Below are 14,220 nucleotides of genomic sequence, written 5' to 3'. Positions count from 1 at the left end.
ATAAGTTGCAAATTTGCTGCAGTAGTTCCACTATCTCCTCCTTTAATTCCTTCAGAACCCTTGGATGTATGCCATCCGGACCCGGGGATTTGTCAGTTTTTAGTTTTTCTATCTGCCTGCGAACATCCTCAATGCTCACTTCTATGAATGTTAATTTTTCTGCTTGACTTCCGTTGAAGAATTGCTTAGGTTCCGGCATGTTGGACGTGTTTTCGTTAGTAAATACAGACGAGAAGAACATGTTCCTTTCTGCCACTACCTTCTCCTCCTTCACCACTCCCTTCCTGTCTCCGTCATCTAGCGGTCCCACTTCCTCTCTAGCTGGCTGCTTCCCTTTAACATATCTGAAGAACGGTTTGAAATTTCTTGCTTCCCTGGCTAGCCTTTCTTCATACTCTCTTTTAGCTTTCTGAACCTCACGGTGACATTCTTTTTGATACTTCTTGTGCTCTTTCCAGTTCCCCTCAGATTTGTCCTTTTTCCATTTCTTGAATGAATTTTTCTTATTGCCTATCGCTTCCTTCACTGTTTTGGTTATCCACGCCGGGTCTTTTGTTCGATTCTTTTTGCCCCCCTTCCTGAATCTGGGGATATACAGATTTTGCACCTCGTTCACCATGTCCCTGAAGAAGGACCAGGCATGATTTACCGTTAGCCATGTTTTGGAAGTGTTCCTAAGTTTCTTCCTTACAAACTCCCTCATTGCTTTTGAAGTTAAAGGTTGTCGCTATGGATCTCTTGCCTTTTGATACTCCTACCTCAACCTTGAACTTGATCATATTATGATTGCTGTTTCCCAACGTCCCCACTACTTCAACGTCCTTTGCAGGTCCTCTTAACCCATTTAGGATTAGATCCAGAATGGCATTACCTCTCGTCGGTTCTCTAACAAGATGCTCCATGAAGCAATCTTGTGTGGCTTCCAGGAATTTTGTCTCCCTAGCGCATTTCGAGCTTCCAAGCCTCCAGTCTATCCCGGAGTAGTTGAAGTCTCCCATAATAACTGTGTTGCCACTTTTGCATTCTCGCTTCATCTCGGCTTCCATTTCCTCATCGATATCTCCGGTTTGCCCGGGTGGGTGATAATATAGGCCCATCTTTATTTCAGGCCCTTTCCTTCCCGGTATTTTAACCCATAGAGATTCCAGCTTGTTGGTCGTCTCTGCTGTGTCCATTCTTGTGGATTGTATGCTTTCTTTTATGTACAGGGCTATTCCACCTCCTTTTTGTCCTGACCTGTCCTGGCGATAGAGCTTGTATCCCGGCAGTGCTGTATCCCATTTGCTTTCCTCATTCCACCATGTTTCAGAGATTCCAATGATGTCAATGTCTTCTGCATCGACCACGGCTTCTAGTTCCCCCATTTTGTTTCTTAGGCTCCTTGCATTAGCATATATGCAAGTTAGATCTTGGTATTTTGTTGTCCTCCTTTCCTTTCCCTGTGCTTCGGTCCTTAATTTCTTTTCTTTTGCTGTAAACATTGTAACCTCTTCTGGGTTAGTCGATTCCTGCAATTTATCCATTGTTTCTTCCCAGCCATTTTTCCCCTCAGTATTTTCACAGGATACCGTCTTCCGAATCGTCGACCCTAGGTCAACTGTCGGCTTTCCCCTTCTTCTTAGTTTAAAGCCAAGTCTATTCCTCTCTTGATGTTGTTTGCTAGGAGTTTAGTTCCCGCTGTGCTCAGGTGGAGTCCATCTTTCCTGTAGAGCTTGCTCTTGCCCCAAAACGCCGTCCAGTTCCTCACGAAGTGGAATCCTTCTTCCTCGCACCATCTTCTCATCCACGCATTTATTGATTGTAGTTCCTCCTGCCTTTTCACATCTGCCCTCGGTACTGGTAGGATCTCTGAGAACATTATCTTCTGGGCCCTCATCCTCAGCTTCGTTCCCAGAATCTTGAATTGTTCTAGTAGCGTGCTCACAGTGCAGGCTATGGTTTCACAACCCCTCCCCTTTTCTCTTTGGATCAAACAATGGGCGGGTGATTTGACCTCTAAAGCGACGCTGAACAGGCTACTTTTTAGAGATGCTGATTGGCAAGGGTCTAGATGATCTAATGACCAGTGTACAGGATCACCAGTCCAAATCGTTACCAGACAGCAGACCACAAGTGCCTAGAGGCCAGAGCTGGGAGGGTCTTTTCATGACTCGCGGTGCTTTCATCAATATTCCACACCACCCTTCACTCAGAGAGCCTTTCCAGGTTCCAAACAAAGATTTTCTGAGTTCATGAGGAACCAAGGTTCAAGTTCCCATTCCTCAGTGCCCTCCAAAAAGTCACAATTACGCCACCTCTCACGACACTCCTCTGAAGTTTGGAGGTTGGCTCCCAGATATTCTGGAAGCTTAGCCATGTATACCGTCCGACCGCTTGGTCTTGAACATTATCAAAGAGGGTTACAAGATAAGAGTTTGCACAATCTCTTTCCAACTGGTTTGTGGATTTGCCTGCAATCTGGTCAGAGAAAGCAACCAGAATCAGAGCAATGCAGTGCAGATTGCTAGATATCCAAGCCATAGAACCAGTTCCTTCAGAAGACTCGGGTTCCAGCAGATACTCCATATATGTACATTATCATGCCAAAGAAAGGCTCAGAGGAGTGGACCTCAAGCATGTCAATGCAGCATTGAGAGTTCCTTGGTTTCGGATTAAAACTGTTCACTCAGTCATTGCAGATGTGATTTTATTCTCTCTTTTCTCCTGTATGAGACCTACCGGTAATTCTCCCTAAGTTCCTGTCTAGGGTGAGGAAAATAGACATCCCTTTTCTTTTGGGATACTGGTTTTCCTTATTCCTTTTTTCCTCATAAAGTGGCCTAGTTTCCTGGTCTTTATGAAGTCTTTATGAAAGATGCATAAAATAAGCATGTTTTAAATTTTATATCAATATCTCTTGTTATAAAATTCTCATCCACATGTGCAACATGCTAAATATTTACTAGACGACCTAGTATGGCTCAAAATTACTAAAAATTATTTACTGACACTTTTAAAATTGAAAACTGTTCTATTTATGATGGCTACTTTTGTAATTTATTTTTCTTTGTTTTCTCTCCCATTGTTACATTTTTGAAAGGTATATAGGTGTAACAGAAGGTTTTGCTGTTAAACTAGCTGACACCTATTGAAAATTCAACAGAAAACTTCAGCTGACAGGATATTATCTCCCTAGTTGGATCCACAACATATTCTTTGGCCAACCACAGTACAGTTTCCCCCTCTTAACTGTACAGCAGTAGCTGTGCAGCTGTGTTTTCTGAAGTTTCACAGCCACATAGGCTGGATCACTCCCCCCTGCTCCCACTCCCCCTCCCCCCCAAAAAAAAATTGTGTTCTGGTCTAGAGAGTTGCGCGGGGACAGAAATCCCACCCGTCCCCACCCGTCCCCGCCAAAATCCCACCCATCCCCACCCGTCCCCGTGAGGAATCCCTCCGTCCCCACCCGTCCCCGTGAGGAATCCCTCCGTCCCCACCCGTCCCCGCGAGGAATCCCCTCCGTCCCCACCCGTCCCCGCGAGGAATCCCCTCCGTCCCCACCCGTCCCCGCGAGGAATCCCCTCCGTCACCATCCTTCCCTATAAACTTCAGAAATAGTTATTTTATTTAATTATGCTACTGAATTAAAGGCTCTGGTAGAGACCCATTTACAAATAAGCAAAGAGACTATTAATTTGGAAATATTAATTGGGAAGAATACATACTTTGTAAATGGGTTTCTACCAGAACCTCTAATGTAAATATAAAATATAAATACTCAGCTGATGAGAACCCACAAACTGTCAGCTGAGGACTTCCTTTGCAGTTGGCCTGGGGTCCCTTTTGCCAAGCTTGGCAGGCAGCAGTAGCGTCCCTGAGTCACAGATGCTGGCACCTCAGTGGCTCATGGATGCTGCCAGCGACTGCTGCGCTTGGTGGAGGGGAGTTCTGACCATCTCTAGAGGAGGTCCTCTGCTGGCGGTGCTTGGGGATCCCCACCAGTCACAGCAAGGGCCAACAAGTACTTCAACACTGTAGAAATAAAACCAGAAATGCATTTCCTTTTCTTTTGAACACAAAACAAAGATATCTGCCATATACATTTCCCAAGGCAGATGACTCTATGCAATGTCACCTCGGTAACAAAATACAAAAATAGACAAATACACCCCCTCCCTTTTTACTAAACCACAATAGTAGGTTTTAGCACAGGGAGTTACGCTGAATGCCTCGCGCTGCTCTCAATGCTCATAGGCTCCCTGCGCTAAAAAACAATATTGCGGTTTAGTAAAAGGGAGCCATAGTGCAAAATATAGACAGCAGATATAAATTCTCAAAACAGACACATTTTGATCACTAAATTGAAAATAAAATCATTTTTCCTATCTTTGCTGTTTGGTGATTTCATGAGTCTCTGGTTGCACTTTCTTCTTCTGACTGTGCATCCAATCTTTCTTCCTTTCTTTCAGCCTCCTGTATGTTTCCTCTCCTCCAGACCTCATTCTCTCCCCCAACTTTTTCTTTCTGTCTCCCTGTTCCCCCTTCTTTCTGTCTCTCTGTCTGCCCCCTTTCTTTCTTTCTCCGTGCCCTCCCCCAAGCCACTCGGTTTGCTGCCACCGCCATCGGGGAATAGTCCCCAAGCCACCGCTGTCCCAAGCTTTCCCTGCAGAAGCGTCGCGCTGACCAGCATTCCGCTCCCTGACGTCAATTCTGACGTAGGAGAGGAAGTTCCGGGCCAACAAGGCATTTCTCCTCATTCCATCCAGCCTGAGCCCCATCTCTCCTTGATCCAGCATTTCCCTTCTGTGTCTGTCAGAATTACCATTCCACCTATTTTCCAGCATCACCCTTCTTTGTGTCCATCTCACCTATATCCCTATCTCACCACTTTTTCAGAATCTTCATTTGTCTCTGTCCTTGTCTTTACCCCATATTCACCATTTGCCCTTTCAATGTCTTTATCTCCCCCCCCCCCACACACACTTTTTCAGCATTACTTCTATGTCTCTATTTCACCTCCTCTTCATGTCCCCTCTGTATCTCTATCCTTATTCAGAAGGTCCTGCTTACCCTTTCTCTTCTTTGTGTCACTATCTCCATTTTCAGCTTTCCCCCCTTTTCCTTTGTTACTGCACCCTGTAGCCAGAATCTTTCCACCCTCTCTCCACTCCGGCCCAGCCCAGTATGAAATATTTCCTCTCTTCTCCTCCCTCACCCACGAGTCCTGCATCTGGCCCTCTCCCTTCTACCTGCACCTGGCAACACCCCCCTGCTCCGCGGCTCTCTTAAGCAACTCGTCAGCAGCGGTGATCAAGACAAGCTGCCGACATCGAGGCCTTCCCTCTACGAGTCCCGCCTTTGTGGAAAAAGGAAGTTGAAACAAGCGGGACTCGCAGAGGGTAGGCCCCGACGCCAGAAGCTTGTGTCGATCGTTGCTGCTGAGTTGCCGAAGAGAGCCGCAGGTAGAAGGGAGAGGGAGATAGGAAGGCTGTAGAAGCTCCGGAGCATGACACCGAACCCGGCCAGGATGATTTCTTTTTCAGGCTGCTGCTGCCGCTGCCATCCCCTACCCGAAATGACAAAAAACAGCCTAATGCCCGCGTCGGGAAATAGCCATGCTGAGCAGTGAGCTCAGCACGTACACAGATGAAAGCCTTGCTTGCTGATTGGTCCGGCGGCACGGTGGGGCAGGGCCGCCGGACCAATCAGCAAGCAAGGCTTTCATCTGTGTACGTGCTGAGCTCACTGCTCAACATGGCTATTTCCCGACGCGACGCCAGACTTGTAAGCTGCATGCTTGCATCGCCAGAATTTAGGTAGGTTGTTTTCATCCCCGTGGGAGTCCCGTGGGCAAGGGGGCGTCCCCGTGGGAGTCCCGTGGGTCAGGGGGGCATCCCCGTGGGAGTCCCGTGGGCCAGGGGGCGTCCCCGTGGGAGTCCCGTGGGCCAGGGGGGGAACCCGCGGGATCCCCGCGGGACCCGCGGGATCCCCGCGATCCCCGTTCCCGTGCAGACCTCTATTCTGGTCTCCAGGTTCCAACTTGTTAAGTAGTCAGATGCCATTTATGCAAGCATGTCTGGCTTGCACCTGAGTATTGATCACTGCTACTAGCCCAGATATGCATCAGAACCAAGTGTATTATATGTATAGCTAGCAAAATCTGATAAACTAATGGAGGGAGAGAGAGTACAGAATGAAGATAAAAGACAGTGCTCTGTTAAATACTGTATTTTGCTTTATACTTTATCTGAGATAAGTTTCTTAAATAATACCTGAAATAGTTTGATTCTCAATAGAGAATACCTATAAGAAGTTCAATTTTCACATTACTGTTCAGATATGACGAGTGTAAAATCAATAAACTTGTTGATGTATATGCTGTAATTATCTTATGCTCATCATCTTTGTTTTTTTGCCTTTTGCACCTAAACCCTCCCTCTCAAAAGTATGAGCAAGAAATAACTAAGCTGAAGGAACGACTCAAGGTGTCCAGCAGACGGCTGGAAGAATATGAGCGCCGCCTCCTGGTGCAAGAGCAGCAGATGCAGAAGCTTCTGATGGAATACAAGGCCAGACTAGAGGACAGCGAAGAGCGGCTGCGACGGCAACAGGAAGAAAAGGACAGCCAAATGAAAAGTATCATCAGCAGGTAAAACACCTGGTGCAGATTTCAGTATGCAGTATGTACAGTAGAAATGTATAGGATGAGGAAACTTCGATAATATTAGAAGATAATAACTCCTGTCCTGGGGTAATAGAATAAAATGGGACAAAATTAGGGCTCTACTTCGATTAAAATTTTTAATTGCGATTGAAATTTTTAACTGCATGATTAATCACATAAAGTGCCCCCTCACATTTCCTCCTGTATAGTGCAATATATATACTGTAAATAGCAGTTGTAAATTCTCAAATCTAACATATATCAATTACTAAAGTTATAATAAAATCTTTTATCTTACCTTTGTTGTCTGTGATTTTGTCTTTCTAATCATCTCATTCCAGTCTCTGGTTCTGCTTCCTTCTACTCTGAACTCTTGTGCTCAGAGCATACTATCTGTATGGTATTTTTTTTTCTCCTCCTTCACTTCCTGCCCTATGTCCACCCTTAACATTCAACTTTCTTCCATTTTTTTCTTCCTTCTCAAATCTATCAAGTCTCTATCTTCCCTTCCTTTCCCCTCCATTTATGGGCATCATCTTCTTCCTTCTCATTCCCTCTCTTCCATAGGCATCATATCCTCCTTTTCTTCTCCATGAGCACTATCTCCTCCCATCTCTCTTTTTCTCCTCTTTCCATCTATGGGCATCATTTCCTCTTTTCCTCCTCTCCAGGGGCACCATCTCCACTTTCCCTCCTCTCTATGGGCTCCATCTCCTCCTTCCTTCCTCTCTATGGGCACCATCTCCTCCTTCCCTCTTCTCTATGGGGCACCATCTCCTTTCCCTTCCTTTCTCCTCACTTCAATAGGGCACTGTTTCACTTACCACATAGAACCCCACTTATGCTTTGGTTCAGGTCCCCCTCCTCTTCAGCGCTGGCATCTTTTTCTCTCCTACCTACACCACTGCCAGATTTTCTCTCCTCCTGCCCCTATATTTTTCCATATTGCATTCCCCCTCCCACTCATGGTGCTGCCCACCCACCACTGCACACTCCAGCAACTTTTCCCTCCTGCTGCCCCTGTGTTCTTTGGCATTGCATTCCCCTTCCTTCTCGTGACCCCCAACTTGTCTGTTCAGACAGCAGCGCTAAGCACAAGCTGCTTCTCTTTCATCAGAGCCTTCCCTCTAGCATCCTGTTGCCTCTGAAGAAACTTCTGTTTCCTATGGGCAGGATACTAGAGAGGGAGGGCCCTGGAAAAAAAGCAGCACGTGCTTAGTGCTGCTGTTTGAATAGGCAAGTTCAGGGGGCTGTCAGAGGGAGGGGAAGAATGTGATTAATGCATTAAATGTTTAGCCCTAGTCAAAACAACAAATAAAAGATGCAATGTGCAGGAAACAGTATGGTATTTGCAATTTTCAAGAACAATTTATGAATTAAACACAAAGGGCCTGATTCTATATAGGTCACCTAAAAATTTGGCGTTGACTAGTGCAGTGCTAAGTTTGATTCTATAAAAGTTAGTTGCACTCTATATAATTCACAACTGCACCGCCCAACACTATGGAGCAAGACCTGCTTATATTGGAAAAATGGTCCAGTACTTGGCAACTAAACTTTAATGCCAAGAAATGTAAAGTAATGCACCTTGGGAGCAGAAATCCATGCAAAACATACACCTTGAACGGTGAAAACTTACAAGAACTACTGCAGAAAGGGACTTGGGAGTTCTCAATGGGGAAAATATGAAAGCTGCTAATCAGGTAGAGAAAGATTCAGCAAAGGCCAGACAAATGCTGGGTTGCATCAGAAGGAGCTTTATCAGCCGAAGGCCGGAAGTGATACTACCATTATACAGATCCATGGTGAGACCTCACCTGGAGTTCTGTGTCCAATTTTGGAAGCCACATTATCAAAAGGATGTGAAGAGAATGGAGTCGATACAGAGAATGGCTACTAGGATGGTCTCAGGATTTAAAGACATCCCATATAAGAACATAAGAACATAAGCAGTGCCTCTGCCGGGTCAGACCACAGGTCCATCCTGCCCAGCAGTCCGCTCCCACGGCGGCCCAAACAGGTCACGACCTGTCTGTATCACCAGAAGGGGCTCCCTTGCCACCTTGGTTTCTCATTTAAGTCCTGTCTTCCTATCGAAGTCCTAACCCTCCGGTCTTGCACATGCACGACCTGGTTTGGTTTCTATACTCATTACCTGGTTAGCTTTCTATACTTGTGTTACATCCCAGCTCCTCCCTCAGTATCCCATGATCCCTTTATCCTTCAGGAATCCGTCCAATCCCTGTTTGAATCCCTGTACCGTACTCTGCCTGATCACTTCCTCCGGTAGCGCATTCCAAGTGTCCACGACCCTTTGGGTGAAAAAAAACTTCCTTGCGTTTGTTTTGAACCTATCTCCCTTCAGTTTCTCCGAATGCCCCCTCGTACCTGTTGTCCCCTTCAGTCTGAAGAATCTGTCCCTATCCACCCTCTCTATGCCCCTCATGATCTTGAAGGTCTCTATCATATCTCCCCTGAGCCTCCTCTTTTCCAGAGAGAAGAGCCCCAGCCTATCCAACCTCTCGGCGTATGGGCAGTGTTCCAGCCCTTTTACCATTTTCGTTGCTCTCCTTTGGACTCTCTCAAGTACCGCCATGTCCTTCTTGAGGTGCGGTGACCAATACTGAACGCAATATTCCAGATGTGGACGCACCATCGCTCGATACAATGGCATGATGACTTCCCGTGTTCTGGTTGTTATGCCCTTCTTTATGATGCCAAGCATCCTGTTGGCTTTTTTCGAGGCTGCTGCGCACTGTGCAGATGGCTTCAGTGATGCATCCACCAGCACACCCAAGTCTCTCTCAAGTCTGCTGTCGCCCAACAATACCCCCCCCAATTTGTAGTTGAACAACGGGTTCTTTTTCCCTATATGCATGACCTTGCATTTGTCCACGTTAAAGCGCATTTGCCATTTGTTTGCCCAGCCTTCTAGCTTGTCCAGGTCTCTTTGTAGGTCCTCACACTCCTCCCTGGTCCTAACTCTGCCGCACAGTTTGGTATCGTCTGCAAATTTTATAACCTCGCACTTTGCCTCCTTTTCCAGGTCATTGATAAATATGTTAAAGAGTAACGGCCCCAGCACCGACCCCTGTGGTACACCGCTTGTGACTCCCCGCCAATCAGAATATTGACCCTTTACTCCGACCCTCTGCAGTCTGCCCGACAACCAGTGCTTGATCCATCTGTGCACATCCCCTCCCACCCCGTGGTTCCACAGCTTCTTAAGCAGCCTTTCATGTGGCACCTTGTCGAAAGCCTTTTGAAAATCGAGGTAAATGATGTCTATGGGTTCCCCATTGTCCACCCGACTGCTTATTCCCTCAAAGAAGTACAGAAGGTTCGTTAGGCACGACCTTCCCTTACAGAATCCGTGCTGGCTTGTTCTCAATAGGTCATTCTTCTCGATGTGCTCGCAAATGCCGTCCTTGATCATAGCTTCCACCATCTTCCCTATAATTGAAGTCAGGCTCACCGGCCTGTAGTTCCCGGGGTCACCCCTCGATCCCTTCTTGAAGATAGGTGTGACATTCGCCAATTTCCAGTCCTCTGGTACCTCACCAGTTTTCAAGAACGTCTGATCAGACTGCGCTTATATTCTCTCGCTTATATTCTCTCGAGGAGCGCAGAGAAAGGGGGGACACGATTGAAATATTCAAATACATCACGGGTCACATCAAAGTGGAGGAGGAAATATTTTTTCTAAAGGATCCCATGGTGACAAGAGGGCATCCACTAAAACTTAAGGGAGGAAGATTTAATGGTGACACCAGAAAATACTTCTTTACCGAACGGGTGATTGATCGATGGAATGATCTTCCACACCAGGTGGTCGAGGCCAGTAGCGTGCTCGACTTCAAGAATCGATGGGACAAACAGTTGGGAGTACTACAGAGTTATGCTCAAACAATAGATACTCCAGGGAAGAAGGGTTCTTGAGTAGGCAGACTAGTTGGGAGGGAGGGTTCTTGAGTGGGCAGACTTGTTGGGCCTTTGGCCCTTTTCTGCTGTCATACTCTATGTTTCTAAACAACGTTAGGCATCCTAACTTTAAGCGCACCGTATTTATGCCAGGGTTTTCTTCGCCTAATTCAAAAACTGGTGCCTAACTCGAAAACACGCCCATGATACACCCCTAAACATGCCCACATTTAGGTAGGCACTTTGGACTAGGTGCCTACTTTTTATAGAATCACATTTTTTGAGTTAGGCACCTGATTTTCAATTAAATCCAATTATGGCAATTATGAGGTGTTAAGTACCAATTATAGGTACTGATTAAGCCTATTAACCAATTAAGCTAGGTGCGGTAATGTAAGCACCTAACTTTAGATGGACTATATGGGATTTGCCATAAAATGTCTCCATTTGACATCTGCTGTGCTTCAGCAGTATAACTGCCTGCTTACAGGGCTGTCATCCTTCACAAAATAGTGCCATTCATCCTACAACTCTTCAACTATTTAGTCATCTGCCCAAAGTGCACATATAAACAAAAAAAAGTGCCCAAAAAAGCTTTGCTGCAGCCACTCCAAATCTACTCCTGGCAGAATTCTGTGCAACTGCGCAGTGCAGAATTTGCACAAAATTCCTCATCCATGCAGAATTCTACACAAGCCTTTCTTTCTGCCCTATTCTCGTCCCCTCCTCCTCCCCCATGCGGGGCTGGCTTCTCTCCCTCTGACTGACCCCCTGCCATGAAATTCAGCATACCTTCAGTCTCCCAAAGAAATAGCAGTGGTAGCAGCCAGCCTGTAGAGGCAGCACTGTGAACAAGCATCTCACAGCCAGGTTTGCCAGGGCCTTCCATCTGCTTCATCACTTCCTATAAATGGATGATGCAGCAGAGGGAAGACTCCAGGAGGGCAAGCCATGAGCAGCCTGTTCACAGTACTGCCTCTGCTACCCGACTACTACCGCTACTGCTGCTCTGGGAGGCTTGCAGGTATGTCTGATCTCACAGAGTAGGGGGCGGTCAGTAAGTTGGGGAGAGGACATGGATGCTAGATCACAATTGTGGGGAAGGACGGAACATGGATGGTAGGCCTGGGGGAAGGGAGAGGAGGGGACATGGATCCTGGACTGCAAGTGGGGGAGGGAGAGAAGGGGACATGGATCCTGGACTGCAAGTGGGGGTGGGAGAGGAGAGAACATGAATGATGGACAAGTAAGTAGAGGGGAAAGGGAGTGAGAAGGAAGAGATGCTTGATCGTAGAGAGAGAGAAAGAGATGCCAGACTGTGAGGAATGGGGAAGAGGATTCAGGGTGCAAGCGAGAGAGGTGGGGTGAGGGGACATGAATACTGGACCCGCAAGGAGGGGGTTAGGGGGTGATAAAGAGAGGAAGAGAAGAGTGAGCAAGACCAGAAACAGGGTGGGAAGGGAGGAAGAGCTTCTTAGCCAGTGGAGAGAGGGAGAGAGAGATGCCAGATTGTGGGGTCCAAAGAGGGGATTCAGGGTACTGCAAGTAAGAGAGGAGTGGGGTTTAGAGAGAGACAGAGCTGCAGTTGGAGGGAACTGAGGAGGCTGGGACCTGAGAAAGGAAAAGGCAGGAAGGAATTTCAGACCTCAGGATAGGAGAATTCTATGCAAAGCACTATAAAAAAAACTTTGCAGAATTTTCAAAATTTCTGCGCAGAATTTTCATATTTTTTGCACAGAATTCTGCCAGGAGTACAAACCACACAAGTGAATAAATTTCTAAACAGTTCAGAATATCCTTATCTCATAACTGTTCAAATGGCTTCAGCACTGTAGGACAAACATTGATATTTTGTGAAGGATGATAACCCTAGAAGCAGGCAGTTATGCAACCAAAACACAGTGGATGCCAAATGGAAAAAACTAAAGGAATTGACCCCAAAATATCCACAAAGAAGAAAATCCAGAGAAAAAAAAAAAACAACAACTCTGTGGAGTGACGATGTTCCTAAATGGACTTTATTTGAAAGTGTCAAAGTTCCAAAGGTACACTGAAATCATACACATAAAATAATTCCATCCACATAAGAGCTTAAAGGACCTAGTCCGTTAGGGAAACAGGACCCAACACGGTCCGCGTTTCGACAAAAAGTCTTCTTCAGGGGTCCCTGGGGGTCCTATAAAGGTGAGTACGTGGGAAACAATTGTGTGATGAGTCTGAAGTGAGACACTGCTTGCATTTGCAATGGAAAGGGTTAGGATTAGGGTTTCACTTCTGGCTCACCACACAATTGTTTCCCACGTACTCACCTTTTTAGGATCCCCAGGGACCCCTGAAGAAAACTTTTTGTCGAAACGCGGACCGTGTTGGGCCCTGTATCCCTAGCGGACTAGGTCCTTTAAGGCTCTTATGTGGATGATTTACTTTTATGTGGATGGAATTATTTTATGTGGATGATTTCAGTGTACCTTTGGAACCTGGATGTCAAATGGAGACATTTTCTGTTTAACTGATGTTCTTGAAATTTGCAAGATTTGATTTTGACCCATTTTGTGATATTATCCCAGGAGTTGGTTATCTTCTAATATCATCAGTTTCTTCATCCAGTACATTCCTAGGTGTAATGGCTGATACATATATTTTATGTTTAAATCATGTGCATTGGAAATGATGAATTTCTACAACAATAATGACAGACAGGAGGGCTGACCACAATGGACAGGAACAGAGCAATTAGGTGCAGCCCCAAGTTCCAGAACAGTATTTCCATAATTTTAGATATCAACCAAACCCATACCCAACCTCTCAAACCCACCCTACTTGCTCCCAGTATGCACAAAATAATGACCACAGACCAAAATTAAAGAAAGCTCAAAACTCTGCTTCATGCAACATGTGGCATAGAGTTCCAGAAAGGCTCCCAAGTCTGTTGAAACAATTATCTTTTAGAATAAGACAGAGAGTTGACACCCTGTCGTTCCAGTGTCAAGAGCGCTATCATATGAGTACGCCATACACTCCACTCTCTTCCCTACTGTCACAGCTTTATAAAGGAATCTTCGTAAGCCTTTACAGAGAGGCCATGTCCTGCCAGAAGACCCAAACAGGAGAGCAGCAGACTCCACCAGTCTACATTTCCAGTGATGGGATATAAAAGGTAGTATAGCAGACTAAAAGGCCCAAACTGCTGAGCAATACCAGAACATATGACCCAGGGTTGCCCAACTAACATGACACTTGGGACAGGAGTCACTAGATCAGTAAGAAGCCATATAAGCTTGATGCTGTGATATATACAGTTGAATGAGGAATTTGTATTGTATTTCCCACATGAGGGAGCCCTCTGGGATAGCACAAGAATAAGTAGCATAGGATCGCAATAGAGATTCTGGGATGACAAATTGTAGATCCTCAGACCAGGTCTGCGCTAGCAGCTGATAAGAAATTGAGGGTGTCGCCTGCCGGTTGGCAGCATGATGACGTTGAAGAGGTACTTTGCTAAGTGAACCAAAAGAATAAAAGGATGACAAACACTCCTGTTTCTTCTGTTAGATGTTCCTTCAGCAGTGAGCTCAAATAGTGATGCAGCTGGTGATAGGCAAAGATGTCCTTATTATTAAGGTGAAATTATTGTTGCAGGTCCACAAATGACTTGA

At 45.9% G+C, this 14,220-nt stretch overlaps 1 protein-coding gene across 4 annotated transcripts in view; it reads left to right on the top strand.

Annotated features, from left to right (window-relative positions):
• RASAL2 (RAS protein activator like 2) overlaps positions 1-14,220 on the top strand; it is a 502,399-nt gene that overhangs the window by 447,504 nt on the left and 40,675 nt on the right. For all 4 annotated transcript variants that reach the window (XM_033915463.1, XM_033915461.1, XM_033915464.1 and 1 more), the window contains exon 16: positions 6,426-6,628. In XM_033915463.1, coding sequence (XP_033771354.1) covers positions 6,426-6,628 — 203 coding nt within the window. The remainder of the gene's footprint in view (positions 1-6,425; positions 6,629-14,220) is intronic.

The sequence above is a fragment of the Geotrypetes seraphini genome, chromosome 12 (genome assembly GCF_902459505.1).
Source record: "Geotrypetes seraphini chromosome 12, aGeoSer1.1, whole genome shotgun sequence".
Taxonomy (NCBI): Eukaryota; Metazoa; Chordata; class Amphibia; order Gymnophiona; family Dermophiidae; genus Geotrypetes; species Geotrypetes seraphini.
The sequence above is the reverse complement of the archived record's forward strand: the minus strand, read 5'-3'. Positions and strand labels throughout refer to the sequence as shown.